General features: G+C 39.2%; 1 protein-coding gene across 1 annotated transcript in view; it reads left to right on the top strand.

The window, feature by feature from the left end:
• The window catches only part of sspo (SCO-spondin), a 138349-nt gene that overhangs the window by 102186 nt on the left and 18361 nt on the right, over positions 1-17802 (top strand). The window contains exons 107-113 of the mRNA XM_059327455.1: positions 355-525; positions 1991-2118; positions 2223-2362; positions 6397-6443; positions 10113-10277; positions 12685-12896; positions 13942-14037. Coding sequence (XP_059183438.1) covers positions 355-525; positions 1991-2118; positions 2223-2362; positions 6397-6443; positions 10113-10277; positions 12685-12896; positions 13942-14037 — 959 coding nt within the window. The remainder of the gene's footprint in view (positions 1-354; positions 526-1990; positions 2119-2222; positions 2363-6396; positions 6444-10112; positions 10278-12684; positions 12897-13941; positions 14038-17802) is intronic.

A 17802-nucleotide genomic window follows, 5' to 3' on the forward strand; every position in this document is an offset into this window, starting at 1 on the left:
CATGTTCCTCTTTAAAGACCAAGCTCAAAAAATCCCTATAGATGTTCTACACCTTTGTATTTGTTTTGTTTAAATTTTGTTTGTATTTTTTAAAATTTTCATCTAGCTATGTAATTTAAGTAAAGTATAGTTACTTATAGGTTTAAGAGGGAGGGTCGCGTATAAGCCCTTTGGGCTTTTTGATCTTTCCTGCATTTTCTTTTACTGTTTCTTGTACTGTTATTTCTTAACGATTGTATGTTTTTTTAAGTGCAAACAACAATAAATAAAATAAAATAAAAAAATATTTTTCTGTCAATCATAAAAATTTAAGCCAAAAGAGCACATTTAACTGACTGAAAGTTTTCTCTCCAGTGGGATGTTTGTTGAGCGAGTGGTCCTCCTGGAGTGAGTGCAGCGCTACGTGTGGTGGAGGCTTGTCCATGCGGAACAAGACAGTCCTTCGAGAGCCAGAGCCTGGTGGGATTATCTGTGTTGGACCTCTTGAACAGCACACTGCCTGTAACACCAACAGCTGCCTGCCTGGTAACGCAAACACATATCAATTAAAGTGATAACTCCTTGTTAAATAAAGTGGCCAAGCAACTCGCAAAAACCCTATTGAGCGGTATCTTTTGGTTAGTTTTTTTTTTTTTTTTTTTTGACTGAAAAACAGATGACATTTATTATAGCAACTTTTAAAAGATTACTAATTTTACTGAGGTTTAATCCAGGGACTTCCATCCCTCTGATTGTGGATTTTTTTAATGTAACTAGGTACATTTACTATTGAAATTTATCAAAAGAATATTACAGACAGGGAGGAATACATTCATTCAATCAGGGAGCTATCAAGGCCAGGAATTCACTCCCTAAGTTATTTTCTTTCCTTTTTTTCAGTAAATGAGTTGAAAAAACAAAAACAAACAAACAAACAAACAAACAAAACAACAACGAACAAACACAACCACAGACCACCACACTGACACCTCTCAACAGATAAGCACACCAAATCAATGACAACACTGCATTGTCACGGCAACCATTAACCCACAGACAACCAGTAAAAGGGCTCCAAGTGAGCATATATTGGTCCAGTTTATCCAGTAGGGAGTACGTCACCCTCTCTTTTGGTTAGTTTTATCATAGTATTATGTAGTCAAAAGTAGTGATGTGCCAATGAAGCCTCATGAACCATTTTCTGTATTTTCTAAGCCCACTAGATTGTGCACTTGGTTTAAAGAAAAAGGCTCAAGCAATGGTAATTGAATGTGCTTTCAGGTCTTTGGTGAACAGAGTGCTCCATCTAGTGGGCTCAGAAAATAAAGAAAATGGTTCATGAAGCTTCATTCACCCATCACTAACTGAGACCATCTGTTCCGAAGACATACACTGTAAAGTGTGCATAGATAAAACTCCCACATATACAACCAAGTCTCCAAAAAGTTGGGATGCTGTGAAACACAACAACAGAATGTAATTATTTGCAAATCCTATGCGACCTACATTCAATTGAATACAGCACAAAGACATGATGTCTGTTACTCAAACTCAGACTTTTTGTTTTTTGTAAATACATACTGATGCATTTTTTCAAATCAAATCAATCAAAATTACTTTATTTATCCCTGAGGGGCACATTCAGGTAGAATCTCTGTAAGAATGAGACAGCCTGTTGGCTGTAGGAGAGAAGGATCTTTTGAATCTCTTCATCCTGCAACAGAGAGAGAGGAGCCGTCCACTGCTGTTTTTTTGGTCCATAAAGGTTTTGTGTAGCAGATGATCTGGGTATTTCAGGGTGGCCTGGAACATGTTGACAGGTCATCTGTCCACCACCTCCTCCAGTGTGTCCAAACTTGGCTCCAACCACAGAACCAGCTCTTTAGACCAGTCTGTCCAATCGTATATATTTTACACAGCTTCCCAACTTTTCAAAATCAGGGTAGTATGTTTATGTTTTGAAAATATACATGAGACATGATGTAATGTATTGAATGTCTGTGTGTTGCAGAGTGTCCTAGTGGGCAGGTGTTTAATGACTGTTCGGGTTCCTGTCCATATACCTGCGAGGACCTGTGGCCACACACTCAGTGTTTACCTGGACCCTGCACCCCTGGGTGCAGCTGCCCCTCTGGACAGGTCTGGAAACATGCATGTGCTTGTCAATGGATAACTGTGATATCATTTTATCTGACCCCTGTTGAGATTGTTCCTTGTCTCCCTGTGTGTCCTTCATTCTGCAGGTGTTGCATGAAGGCTCCTGTGTGTCCCACACTGACTGTCCCTGCTCATCGCTGTCCCTGCCCACTGGTTACCACAGCTGGAATGACAGCACGGAGGAGATGCCACCTGGAACGGCCATTCAGCACCTCTGCAACACTTGGTAATACACTTCACATTAGGGCTGCACGGTTACAGCCAAACTGATAATTACAATTATTTTGATCAATACTGTACATGATTATTAATCACGATTATTCATCATGTTAGGGAAAACATCTGTATTTTTATTGCACTACTTTTAAACAAACAACACAAAAACATTTTTTAGAGTGTCCGGTGCTTGGTGTAAACAAACAGAGATCGCTAAGTGAACACCTCCTGCAGCAGCAGCACATACACACTGTACTGCTACAGAGCTAACTGTTAGCCTATTAGCAATTTGCAGACTGAACGCTAAGGGGTTAACATCCCCTCCGGCTCTGCAGCTGGGAAAGACTGCTGCAGGAAGACTGTGCCACTTCTACTAGTTCTTAGTCGAAGGCCCCCGCGGTTTGTTAAGAAGAGCCGCCGGCCCCCGTAGCTCATTTAGAGTAAGACGGAGTCTCCAATCACACCAGAAAAAGTCGCTGGATTTGACGCCGGTCGCTTTTTTGAAAAATAGGGGGGTCTGAAAAGTTGCTAAATATAGCAACAAAGTTGCTAAACTGGCAACACTGCTTCGACAGCTTTTACAAATGCCGCATTTTGTTGTGGCATCAAGTACTCCGTCACATCCTGCTAAGCGCTGCCCCCTGGTGGTTGGTGGACTACTGGTGTAGAAAGTGTTTGATTAGATATGCAGGAGAGCAGCATTTTAAAATGGAAATATCACAGACGATCAGGTTAATTTAATTGCGACGGCCAAAATTGTGATCACGATTAAAATTCGATAAATAGCGCAGCCCTACTTCACATGGTTTCATCCATTAATTCATTCATTTAATTCGATTCACATTGTGAGCAGCCAGACTGTCCTCACAGAGGATCAGAACCTGATCTGCTGAAGTAGTTTTGACTTCTATCTTCACCTGGTTTCACTGAAACACACGATGGACAATATTATAAATCGATGCAAAAAACTTATATTGACATTCACAACATGTTCATGCTGCAGCCTTTTCATTGGTCTATTTCAAGTCACATATTACTGCAAACGTAATGCCTTAAAGGAACAAACTGACACAGTGGATAAAAGGATGCTGATGAACACTGCTTGTGCCCTCCAGATTCAGGTATGATGAGGCTGCATTTCCTGGCCACATTTGAAAGAGCCTTTGAACTATCGTAACCTCTGATTTAATGCCTGGTGGCTGAGTCCCAGAGTACATCTCTAATCCTTTATAAGAGAGCAAAAAGAACAGGAATAGAAATGAGTATTGTTGACTCTGCGTTCCAATGGATTTGCTGAAGTTCGTGCAATTTGCAGTGTCAGATTTGTTTGAAAAATCCTTTGCCTGTTAAGAGAAGCTGCAAATGGTTGCTAAAGGGCACAAAAAGAAGATTGCAGTCGAGAACAGAAACTGCTATTAAATTCCACTCCATAAATATCTGACTGGCTGCAGAGATGAGCAAAACATAAAAATCTTGCATTTCGTAGCACCATACTGAGTGGAGGAGAGTTATGGCTGTGTGTGGTCTGTGTGTGAACTTGAACTTGACTTTCACTGAGCGACTAAATCACTTTTTCACTGAGGTAAATGTTTTCCATCTGCAGAGACTCTGTTTTATGTCCTAAGAATCAGTCCTTTTGCCTCTTAATAAATGTATTCTTGCATATTAATGTAATTTTCCTTCTGAAAAACATTGAGACACATTTGTAACTGCGGATGTTCTAACTGTCCTCCCAGTTGCCAGTTTCTGTAGTTGAGAGTAGAACTCATGTCCACAGGAAACAGAGAATAAGTTTATTAATATTTTTTTGATGAGCATTACCTCTTAGAATACCATAAAAACACTATAACACTTTATTAGTTACTTATTCTTTTATTTGAGTGATCTCATTATCTGGGTCTTTTCTTTGTTAAGATCTTTGTACAGTATGCAACTATAATGTTTTGGTATTCTTTGAATTTCCTAGATCACAATTGTTATAATGCTTCATTTTATTAATAACACATGCAGCATCAAGAAATTGCTCATGCACATTCATCACTTTGCCATTAGTTTTTAATACTTTTCGAAAGACCCATGTGAAACATTTCTGAGTAAAAAATGTCACCAAATGAAATAATCACCGTTAAGTGCCATTAGAACATTATGTATAAAGTAAAGTTCTCAGACCAAAACAGGTCGTTTGTCAAGGCCTTCCAAAACAACCTGTTATACTGTTAAAACTAGTGTATGGGCTGATATATGTGCCACCAGAAACTGAATTTGAATTATTTATATGTGAATATGAATTGCTTAACTTTAATAATTGCATTAAATTATTTGTTTGGAACTGAACATTTCGTTCTCATAATTCAAATTCAGTTTGCAAAATTCAATTTCAGTTTTCTGCGACGAACATCCAGGTAGTTGAGGCAGAGCAATCGAGCACGGATACACAGTGAGCCTCTTCGGCCAATCAGCACCTCCGTTTCCTTTTGTAACATTTGTTGCCACCCAGTTGCCATAGCGCCTCTTTGGCCAATCCATGGTCAAGCCAGTCTAACTCCTTTTTGTAGCGAGTGGCAACCGGTTGGCAACAAATGCAACAATTCAGATTCAGCTTTTCAATGCAATGATTCAAATTGAACAATACAAATTCAAATTATAAGATTCAAATTCAGTTTTTTCATGCAATTATTTAAGTTAAGCAATTCATATTCAAATATAAATAATTCAAATTCAGTTTCTGGTGGCACATATTTCAGCCCATACAAGCGATCCATTTTCTAACCTAGCACTATGTTTAGAGCTGAGTTAAGTTTTGGCAACTAAAACGACTTGGTTAAAGTTAGGGAAAATTGTTGTTTAACTATGACTGTTAGTAGGAGATGGGATGCAACCTGCAGAATCAAAGTCAGACACTCATCTGCACCCATCTACTCCAAACTCCAATCTTCCTTTTTGCTTTATTGCACAAAAGAATACGTTTTACAACATAAAACTTAATTTGTTAAACCATTTCCGCAGACCAGGGGTAGGCAACCTGCGGCTCCAAAGCCACTTGTGGATCTTCAGGCAGTCTGCAATGGCTCTGACAAAAAATGTCTACAAAATGAAACGTTTATTTCTTTAAAATTAATGTATCATTGGTGTAGGCCCAAAGCAATTTGTTTTCTTCAATTTTAAACATGTTTACATTATATACGGCAGTAAAAATGTTTTTTTTTTTATAGCTTCATAGCTGAAAGTCTACAAGCTGATGCCATAACCTCTAAATTTTTGCCAAATTCAAGTCTAGTTTTGAGTTTTCCTAGTTTTCCTGAGAGATTTCTTCAGTTTCCAGCCTCTCATTTGCACTTAGGTCCTCACTGCATTCTGCATAAAATCATATAAATAAATGCTCATTATGGCCTATTAGTAATGTCTGAAGGCTAATTTAGACTAAGAAGGCTGTTTTATCTTCATTCTAAGGATCAAAATAAGGTTTGCGACTCCATTCCGACTGTTTTTCTCCCTTTTTTTGGCCAACAATGGCTCTTCTGTAAGTAAAGGTTGCCTACCCCTGCCTTAGACATATTTTAACGTCCTATAAAATGACACACATATTCAGTTTAACTTGAGTAAAAATTGAAAGCACAGAAGAAACGAACTGTTTTTGGAAAGCACCACTGTCATATTTACCCTGGTCTGATTTATTTGTGACAAACGTACCACAATATCCATTTTGAAATGAAAAGTGCACCTCAAATCCTCTCCGAGTTCATTTCTGAAGTGTTGTCGAGCAGAGTATCATTAGAGTTGAATTTCATCGTCTCAGTCAAACTATACAGTCGTCAACAATCCAGTTTGGTACTATGATATCTGCTGTAATAGATAGTCTGACATGCAGCAGACATGCCGTAAGTGGTCTCATCTTCCTCACAGTGGTTTTGATACTCATTTAATATACTCTGATGGGCCCAGCTGTGTGACATGATGATTGCTTTGGTATCTCAGTGTTCAATAATATCAGCCTTGCTGTTTTCCACTCATATTATATCATTAACATGATTCTCCTTTTTCCAGTGTGTGCCGAAAAGGAGTCTTCAACTGTACCTCGGAGCTGTGTGATGGTGAGTGATGCTCTATCGCAGCTGTTCTCAACAAACACATTTTATAGGGCCCCTCTGTTTTACCTTTGAATGCACCAGCAACAATAATCTTTGGTTGAACTGTCAGGACCATGATAGATATGTCAACCTATCTATAGTTACTAACAGCTGTTGCAACAGTTGGCTCAAATAACTGAGCGACAGTCACATCAATCACAGCCGACAAAGGCCATTACTGGGTTTTTGTTTCGGAAACATGCGATACCATCCCCACCTAGCAGGGGCAGGAAGAGATGAAAGATAATGGGGAGCAGAGTGTGACAAAGTGCAACTACTCGTGTTTCCATAAGAGACTTGAATGTGTGATTTGACATGTATTTCTTATCTTTCATCATATACACTGCAAAAAAAGGTGTGTCTAAAAGCAAGATAAAACACTAAATCTGAGGGAAATGATCTTGCTGCATGGACAGATAATTTCACTTGAGAAGATTTCCTAAATTAAGATTATTAAATCTAGAAATAAGCATGTTGAACGCTTAAAATAAGAAATTAACTCTTTTTTTGTGTGTGTATTTATTTTTATTGTTTTCTTAACAGAAAAATATATACAAATTAGAGATAGTTGGTGGAGCTACACAGAACAATACATGTTGAGTTTTTGACATGAGACAAACAAAACATGGGTATAACGTAAATGGCACAGCAACAGAATAGCACTAATTCAGTTTTTAGACATTAAATCAAGAAAAGGTTGCCAGATTTTAAAAAAGATATCCTCTTTAGCAGATATGATGTACCTGATTTTCTCCAAGTGTAATACATTTCCCAGCTCTCTCAAACACATTTCAAATGAAGGAGCCCTTTCAGATTTCCAAGACTGGAAAAATAGCTTTCTGGCTAACAATGTTGAAAGGGAGATAGCCTTAGCTTCATAACTACTTTTTACACCATCTGGATTAGCCACTCCAAACAACACGGTGAATGGGTCTGGGTTACATGGATGATTAAGGGCCTTAGTAAAGAACTCCAACAAGGAGCCCCAGAATGGTTGTAGCTTATGACATGACAAGAATAAGTGGGAAAGTGTTCCCTCTTCACTTTAACACCTAATACATTGGGGTGACACATCCAGAAATATTTTCTGCAATCTGGAGGGAGAATAGTATCGTCTACGTACTAGAAATGAACTCTTAAAACAAGATAAATTATCTAACACTTCTAAATCTAAAGTTTTTTTTAATCTTGCTAAGAAACAAATAATTTGCAGTGCACCCTGCTTGGGCCAGTTCATCGCTGCTTGCAGCTTTAATTTATCTTGTTTTATGAGTTAATTTCTCATTTTAAGCATTCAACATGCTTATTTCTATATTTAATAATCTTAATTTAAGAAATCTTGTTGTGTGTGTTGTTGCGTGTTTTTATCTTGTTTTTAGACACACCTTTTTTGCAGTGTAATCAGCAGTGCCTTTTACCCTCTCCTGTCTCTCTCTCATGGATGTGGTCATAGGGAATTTCCCTTTCAGTGAGAGTAGTGTTTACCTGAGTTTAAAGGGAAACTGAGGTATTTGTCAACCTGGGAGTTATTCTTGTATTTTAAGCACTATTAATCATGAGACGTTGTACTACACACCCCCATAGTGGATAACTGGGAAACACACTCTGCCAAGAACACTGTGTTTAAAGAATGTTTCCCCTGACAGCTTTGAATAAACTTCTATTTAATACAAATCCTGTTCAGCTAGTAAAAATTTGATCAAATGTCTTTGACTAATACCGATCCTCAGTGCTCCACTGACTGTAAAAGTACAATGGGCCAAAAATGAAATGCTTGAAAACAGCACTACTGGCAATACCAGCCACCCATTGTTTGTTTTGATAACATTATTATGGCATGTATGAGTAGTAGAGTCATCTAATAGTAAGATAATCACACTACAAAAAAGCGCTTTCTAAAACAAGATAAAAACACTAAATCTGAGGGAAATTATCTTGCTGCATGGACAGATAATTTCACTTGACAATATTTCTTAAATTAAGATTATTATATCTATAAATAAATAAAAATAAGAAAGTAACTCTTAAAACAAGATAAATTAAAGCTGCAAGCAGCGATGAACTGGCCCGAGCAGAGTGACCTGACAATTATTTGTTTCTTACCAAGATAAAAAAAACAACTTTAGATTCAGAAGTGTTACATAATTTATCTTGTTTTAAGAGTTAATTTCTTATTTTAAGCGTTCAACGTGCTTATTTCTAGATTTAACAATCTTAATTTAAGAAATATTGTCAAGTCAAATTATCTGTCCATGCAGCAAGATCATTTCCCTCAGATAAGATAAGATAAGGGTTGCGGGTTGACACTTAATGGTGTTTTCCTTCAACCACCAACAGGTTTCCTCTCTTTCAGAGTGAAGGAATGATACAAACATCTATTTGTTTTTTCTGTCCAACTCCTTTTTCTTGTCCTCTTCTCAGTGCACGAGTTTCTCCAATACCCCTTTTTCGACCAACGTGAACCTAGTTCTAGTGCTGGTGCTGGCTTACAGTTGGTTCAACTTACGAATCTTCTCTGTACCTTTTCTACGGGCTAGAGAACCACGTCATTATGTCACTGTATACGTCAGTATACATCTCCGCTATCCCAGAAACATTTATGCCAAGTTGAAGTGTAAAAGCATATAGAGCATTAAGATTAATTTAAGAGGCGTTCCCGGTGGCATACCTGGTAGAGCGCATACCACAGAGGTCCTCGTAAGCGGACGGCCCGGGTTCGAATTCGGCTCGGAGCATGTCTTCCCCTCTGTCTCCCCCTTTCACTCTCAATATCTCTACTGTCAAAAAAGCTACAAACGTCCTTTTTAAATATGTTTATAATGTTCTATATAACTTTATTGACACGTTGCCGTGGATACGCATTGCTCTGCTACTCTTCTGATGATGGCTCGCCTTGTTAGTGACCTGTCAATCAAAGGTAGCCACGCCCCAAATCATATGATTCTTTATCTTCTATTTTCTTTTAAATGGGGCCATTATTAGAAGTATTAACATGAAATTGTCTTGAAGTAACATTTTTTACTAGCGACTGAAACCATATAGTTTCATAGCAAATTTCTGAGGTAATAAATCAAGTGAGAAGTTTTCTCATTTTGCACTGAAATGAATGGACTGAATTTTTTCGCTGCCAAACAAGATTGCGGCTTAAGGCACTTCCTGGTTTGCCTCCCTGCTCAGACACGGAGGTTGCCGCCTGGTTGAAACACAAAGAACTGGTTCAGGATTAGACACCGGCCCTGAACCGGCCCTTGAACTGCCTTGGTCACAGAGGGCTACAGGAGACACGGAAACCAAATCTAACAAGATAGCAAGCTGTCTTTGGTAACACTTTGTCCACAAATGTACAGCTTCAGGAAAAAAGTTTTTTTGTGCATAATCTTATGCTGACATTGGAGGTCTGTTCCATTGCTCAGTTCAGCATTATTTCTCACAGGTGTTTCTTTTAACAAATAGCTTTAATAAAAAGCAATGTTGCCGTAATATCTGTAATTGTACTTTTATTTGGGCGAGCTAAGGAATAGTTCCCCGATGACAAATATTTTCTCAATGCTTCTGTACTGCCTCAGGTAAATGAATGTCAAACTTCCACTGACCTCACCGTGTTTGTATTCTTCTCCCATCCATCCTCTGCAGTGGACTGTGAGTGGTCCAGCTGGTCCCAGTGGACTCCGTGCTCAGCAAGCTGTGGTACAGGCCAGCAGAGCGCCACCAGAACCATCCTGCAGCCCAGCCAGTATGGAGGGGCCTCCTGTGAGGGCCCTGACCACCGCTCCAGCACCTGCATGGCCCCTGACTGTGGTGAGTGAGAAGAAAGGAGATTTATAATCATCATGGGGAATCAATAGTGACAGCAGCTTCTAGGTGAATATTGTAAAATTTAATAAAAAAATTACTCACAGTGCACTAGAATCTTAATGAGGGCTTTTCATATGAAAAGTGTGTGTGTGTGCTTTGATGTGAGAGATCGGGGAACTGATACGCATGCTTGTTATCTCAAACCTTGAGCTACTGTAGATAGCTGGAAAAATATATGAGTGAATGTAGTGCCAATTAGAACTAGTCTTTGATTTTGGTTTTAATATGAGAAAGCCAGGCTGATCCCACTCGTTACGTAAGGGTTTTTTGTCACTCATTATAAAAGACAGGTACAATTCTAACTTAAATACTGCTTGTTAGACAGTGTGATGTGATGTAGGAGTCTTTTATTAAACATCCCAAAGTGTACAGAATTTCTCAGGCTTTATCAAAAACAATGTTTAATAAAACATCCTTCTCATAGCAGTGGAACCCCAAGCTTTTTGTAGAAGTGTAAATAAACAGTTTGCTGTGTCCTATTCTCACACTACACATGTGCTGTTTACAATGATGTAAGTTTTAATGTTTACCACTTTCTCATTTCGACCCAGTGACCATTGACCATTTTTTCTATTGCTGAGACTTTTGATAGCTATAGCTTGTAAAGTTTCATGAGTTGGTTGAAAACACAACCTGATTTAAAATGAGAATCCTGTAAATTGGTCAAAAGTATGCTCATGGGGGCTAAATATTATGATCTATTGCTAAAAGACTGGCTTAAATTAAGTTGCATTGCATTCTACATGATCTAAGTAGAATACATAGAAATTAAGAAACCATCTGATTGGGACATTATTAGTTGTTAGTACTTATTATTAGTATGAGTACACTATTATTATTAGTATTAGTACACTATTGATCATCGCTTGTTATCCCATAAGGGTAAGTAGGGGCCTACTCTACTCTACCTTCTAGTAGGTCAGCAGGTTGGTGTCAGCCCATTAAATGGTTTTGCCTAAAAAGGTTGGTTTTTTCTTAAAGTTGATGGTTAGGCGTTACAAAAGAGAGTTCAAAAAGTACTAACAAGGACATAAATAGTGGGAGTGACATAGTTTCACGTGCGACAAGAACGCTGGTCTGCTGGGTGAAAGTCCTGGGTTTGTTTGACCCATCCACCTCTACTCCCACCAACCCTGAGAGCAACTTTTCTAGCTTCTGCCGCTGCAATTTTGTCAATTTCACTAAGTTAATGGGTGAGCTGGCCAAACAAGAAGCACACAATACTCAGTTCTCCAGGTTTTATTAGTCGCTCAGTCCAGGATGGTTATTTAACAAAGCAACAAAGTCCCGTACACTTGTTGCACTGTTTAGCATTGGCTCTTCAGCAAGAGGTAATTTGGCCCTGCCCTTCCTGCCCTATACATCACATCAGGACAGACCTGACTTCTTTACACGTTCCCCTCTCACATGGTGTTATCAGAGTTAAATTCACAGTTTGAGTTCCCACAAGGCCTTGCGTCTTGAATATTAAGTAGGTTGCTGCCTACTTATGTCTCATCATGACAGGAAATTCCATCACACTTCATACTACGTTCCCTTACTCCCCTCTTTTACACTCGTCTCTTCCGCCCTGGCGTCATTCATAATAATTGTAGCTACGAGAGGGCAACAGCAAGAATATGCATAAAAATAGCAGCCCCTTGAATAAGCTGATAAAAACCTACTGCACCTACTAGAAGGTAGAGCGTTCCAATCTGTAAACAGTATGTTTTCTTTTTAACATTACAAGAAGAAGGACTTAGGGGAGAGTAATAGGGATAGGGTGAGGACTAGAGGTCGACTGATATATCGGCTGGCCGATATTTGCTTTTTTTACTTGTATCGGCAACGGCTGATATGTGCGTGCGTTCGCCAATCAATTAGCCCATTTCACTGAGCAACATCTGCCATTCTCTGGTGAGCTGCTGCTGATACCAACACATCAAATATGTGGACTCATCTGAGGCGCCACCACCTCGAAACGTAGAACAACATACACATTGATGGAGGGAGAAAAGGCAATATCGGCTTCAAGAATTGGCCCCCAAAAATCGGCAGCATATATCTGGGAAAGGTTAAAACTGATGTCAAAATAATCTGTATCGGCATCAGCCTTAAAAAACCCATATCGGTCGACCACTAGTGAGGACTAACAAGCATATTTCTGATTAATACTATACCTTTGAATACACTCATTATCTGTCCACACTTCCGTTTCATTTCCACACTCCTTTTCTCCCATCAATTTATCAAATAATACTCGTCACTTATTCATTTCCCTTCCTCCCTTGTCTTTCTATTTTCTCCTCTCCTCGCTGACACCTTTTCTCACTCCTCTCACTCCTTTCCCTCTCCTTCTCGTCCTCCGCAGCGTGTCCTGACGGGGAGCAGTGGAAGAGGAGTGTGTCGGAGGAGGTCCCGCTGTGCGAGAGGAGCTGCCAGGACATTTACTCCTCCTCTCCCGTCAACTGCAGCCGCTCCAGCGAGGCCTGCGTGTGTCTGGAGGGGCTGTACCGCAACGGCGGGGGAGTGTGTGTCATCCCCGCCCTCTGCCCCTGCCATGACCAGGGCGTCCTGCGGGAGGTACGCACTCAAACACACACATACGCTGGCTCCCACCCAAAGTAAACAGACATCTGTTGCCCAGCTAACTTAGCAGCTTGTACCCATTGTGCCTGCCTCATTGTGTTGCGCATCTGAGGCTTAACACTGGCGTGGTGTTTATGCTCCCTCCTATTCATTCCTATTGTGTTATTTACTCATAAAGAAGGGCCTATTAGAAGATGAGTGACATGCCCCGCAGGCCACATTACACCACAGTGCCTCTCCAGCCCTCAGCCTCATCAATTATGTAGGAAGTACCGTAGAAAGCCGGCACTGGGACCGCAACTGGGCAAGCCTGCCAGGAATTATTTATGAGGAAGGGGATATTATAGGATTATAGGAATTAATCATAAACTGACAAGAGGTCACATCCCAGCTCTTGATCTTTCTACTTCAGGCCTTTCTTTTTCTCTTTCTTTCTTTCTTTCTTTCCTCTCCCATACCTACACTCTGTCTCCCACTATGGTCCCCCTTCTGCTTTCATTACAGGATTTGTGTTTTATCTCTCACTTTCTCCATCTCTTTTCTATTTATCCTCATTTCCCTTTCTTCCTCTCCCTTCATCTACCCCTGTCATTCTCCCTGCCTGTCAACTCTGTTCCTGTCTCTGAGTCTGTCAGCTGCTGATGACTGATGTCCATATAAAGACCCTCTATGCTTCTAATTAACTACCTCATCACTATTATACCAAATGCGTCAGCGTTGGCCACAAAGACACTCCCTAGTTAGTGCCTCTGTGCGGGTAAAAGCTGAGCACTGTTAATGATCCCCATAGCTTACACACACACATAAAATATATAATGTAGTCTGTATTATGTGTTGTTATAATTACAACATCATAACAGGCCTCTATAATCTAAATTATGCACAAGGGTGTAGCTAGAGTTTTATGATCGGTTGCACTTTATAGAACCTGCACTGACTCCCGTGTGTGTGCATAAAGGCAAGACTAACAGGCTGTTGAAGCATCGTGATGTCACCTGTATAAAAATGTTGTGTGTTTTTGTGTATGTGTGTGAGCCAGGCAGGATCAGAGTGGGAGGAGGGCTGTCTGTTATGTCGCTGCGTGAACGGGAAAAAACTGTGCCAGTTAAGATGTGCGCCGCTCCACTGTGAAGAGGTGAGACATACACACCGACACCGACATCTGTTTGATTGTGCATTTCTGCTAAAATTAAATAAAATGGGATTGTTTTTGGCTTATCCTACATACCAGAAAAGAGACAGATGCTAAAAACAGAGTGTTTTAGACAGAAGGTATATACAGCTAAATTCAGACAGTTTGTAAAAAAAAATGTTTTGGAAAATTAAAGCATGTAGACATGTTCTAGAAGAAAAACCCACGATACAAATATGAACCTGAAAATGAGCAAAGTATGTCCCTTTAACAGGTAACAACTGGGGAGCAAGGTTATAATAGTTTTGGTTTTTTAGTTTTAATTTCGTTGTGAATTTTTGTTTAAAAATTCAGTTAGTTTTCATTTGTTTTTAGAGCTGGTTTTATTTTTTTATTTTTTGAAAATGCTTAGTTCTAGTGTTAGTTTTAGTTGTTTTGTAATGGGCTACGTGTTCGGTGCCAGATTCAAAGAGTCCATAATAAATCTTGTCTTTATTTCCTTTGGTTTATCCATCTCAGCCCCAATAAGGTTATTAACTCTTACAGTTCCAGGTGTTTTGGTTTTCCAATTTTGGTTTGAGTGTAAACATCCCAGTCTCAGTAAACATATTCACCATGTGTTCCTGCAGGTTGACTAACGAGCAGCTGTTTAGTTGGAGCTAAAAAAATACATTTCATATCAACCAAAAAGGATTATGAAGTGTTTCCCTACATGTATTCTGCGACCACTGCTGGATTTTTAGCGTTGCTGCAAAAAAATGTGATTTGTAATATCATGGTTGAATTGAAAACTTTCACTTGCACACAGTGAAAGCACAACATCCAAAATTAAGCGAGTGTTGCGCCTGCGACACGTTTGTGCAAGCACACTTGGGATTACCATAATAACTAAACAGTTTATGCTATCAGAAAAATTCCAATGTTTTCTGAAAGCTGAGAAGTTGCTCTTTACAGCCAACATGTGTCATTACGGTAATTTCACTCGCGATTCTCCTGGAAGCTCACAAAGCAGGAATACACAAACTCAGCTGTGGAGAAATAGAAAATACTTTTTACTTTTACTTTTATACTTTATTTTTGGATAGGGACGGTGCACATTAATGAACATTGAAAAACATCTTCGTAAATATGCCGGATTATAGCAAGGCTGCTAGTTTTCATCCATAGTCCCTACGAAAATAAAAAATAAATACAAATATAAAAGACAGTAAGTACAGAGGTAAGATACAAGTAGAGGAGACAACACACACACACACACAACACAACACAACACAACACAACACATACCAGACCCAGACAGGATATAACTATGCAATAAAAAGTAATGTTCAAGTAGTCTCAAATCCACTAGATTATGTATGAAAAAAGTTGACAAAGACGAAAACGAAGGACATTTTCACTATAATTTAGTTCGTTTTAGTTTTGTAACCACACAATACAGTTTTAGTTGGTTATCGTTTTTTTTTTAAAACTCGTTTTCTTTTAAAAAGTCGTTGTTTTTTTAAAACTCGTGTTTTAAAAAAAACTCTTTTAAAAAAAGATTTCAGTTAAGGAAATTTTTTTCAATTCTAGTTTTCGTTATTTCGTTAGTTTTTCGTTAACTATAATAACATTGCTGGGGAGGAGCATATGAACTGTAACAAATGTGTGTGTTTCCATCTTTGCAAGTTACGGCCATTTATATGATTCAGCACACACACACACTGAGACTTTTGATCTGTTGTTGCACCAGGCATCGTTGAATGCATTTGTAGAAAATGAGGCCAGTAGATCTCAACTATTTTTGTCTTATCACCCTTTAATATGAAGCATTGTCTACTTCCAGTTCTTCATTACAGAGCGATGCCTGTGAGATGTGGCCACTTCAATTGAAGCCTGGTTTTCCCTTATCAGACTGATTCAATTGAATCATAGCTCCTCTGAGCCTCACATTTATCCCTTGACCCCTTGTGGGCATCATGACTGCAGGGTTGGAAACCACTGTATTGGGCTCTATGTACAATAATAGTAATAGTAATAGCAAAGTCATAGCCAAGCTGTTGAAATACTGATGGATCAAAAGTGAGCTGAAATAACAGAGATATTTACACTACACTATCACACTTGAAATCAACCCACACAAGTACGTGGACACCTGCACAAAGTACAGCCAGCACCAAACTCCAGGCTTAACCAGTTTCTGTAGGATCTGAGAAAGGTGTGTAGCTATGAGCTGCGTTTATAGTCCCAGTTATCTACTCTTTGCAGGGGTGTGTGCACCTACTGCATCCAAATTCACGTAAAGAAAGATGAAAGCTCACATATAGAGGCACGATCAGTCTCCCAGACAAGCGCATCAGTCCATTTAACCGCCACTCCTACCCCAGGGGTGGTACAGTTCACACAGTGTCTCTGTTGGTCACAAACATCTCAATTACTCTGAGAGAGAGAGAGAAAATGCTCTGCTCCCTTAAGAACGTGTGGGATGTTCTCTGCAAGTCGCTGGCTGAAGTAGATCAATACCTGACTGTCCGATCCTCCCACATGCCTGCACTTTTTCCTTTACCATGCCCCTTCTAGCTCCCATGGAACACTGAAACCTCCTTGTTAAGCAAAATTTAGTCTTATTCCAAAACAACATAATCCACTATTTGGCAAAGCTGAAACCAGCACTGCAAAATTAATGGCACCATGTATGAGTATAAAAGTATAATTTTAGTTACAGTTGAAATTCAGAGTCAGATATAAGAATATTTAAAGTTGAGACTGGTATCCTCTGTAGTTTTAAATATTCATCAATTAACTTGAAATTAACTTTGCGGGGACATTGTGCATTATGGTTTGGGTAATTGGATTGTCATTGCTAGTGACAGCACATTACAGAAATAAAGGAGTGCCTTCATTTAGCAGATAATGCTCAGTCACACGCAGACTGTTTGAGTGGTTAAAAGCTGGTCATCTCACAGAAGACGGTGAGCTGTGTGGTCAATTATGTATGCGGCCTGTACAACTAGAGGCAGATGAAGAAAAAAATAAACTCCATATAAAATATGAATACATTTTGAGACGGGCGGAACTTTTGATACCACATAAATACAAATTCTGTCAAGTTCTGCTTTGGATAGAAAAAGAAGAAAAGGGCAATAGCAATGTTAAACGTGCCTTCAGTGGGAAGAATACATTTTCTTTCAAATGTCCTTTTGCGATGCTTCTTTTCTCTTGGTTCTTCAGCTGCAATTCTATTTAAAGGGTAATTAGTGTGAGTGAACCCCTCAACAAGAGTCTACAGGCACACTAGCAGCTCTGTGAGGCTGTACTGCAGCAGTCCTTTTTACCTAAATGCTTTTTAGCTAAATGCTCACATTGACAGAGCTAATATGATGATGCTTCATACTTGATTTATTACCTCAGAAAAAATTATCGTGGCAACATTATGGTCTCAATCACTAGTTTAAAGATAAAGCAGGGGATTTTTTGGGGGGCGTTGCTACCTTTGATTGACAGGTCACTAACACGGTGAGCTGTCATCACGAGAGAAGCGAAGCAAACAATGTGTATCCATGGCAACCTGTACATCTAAATAGCCATGAAGTTGTTTGTCGTGTTTCTTCTCAGAACTTTCAAAGTATGTATTTCAGTTAATGGAAGTTTATTTGAACATTTGGCAACTTAAAAATGTCTTGTTCGGCATCCGGTTGTACTAAAAGACACTCCAAGGAGTCGGCTGTTAAATTTTAGCAAAACGTACAGTTTATTTTTAGATACACCCATAAATCCACCCCTCACTCC

The sequence above is a fragment of the Centropristis striata genome, chromosome 23, assembly GCF_030273125.1.
Source record: "Centropristis striata isolate RG_2023a ecotype Rhode Island chromosome 23, C.striata_1.0, whole genome shotgun sequence".
Classification (NCBI taxonomy): Eukaryota; Metazoa; Chordata; class Actinopteri; order Perciformes; family Serranidae; genus Centropristis; species Centropristis striata.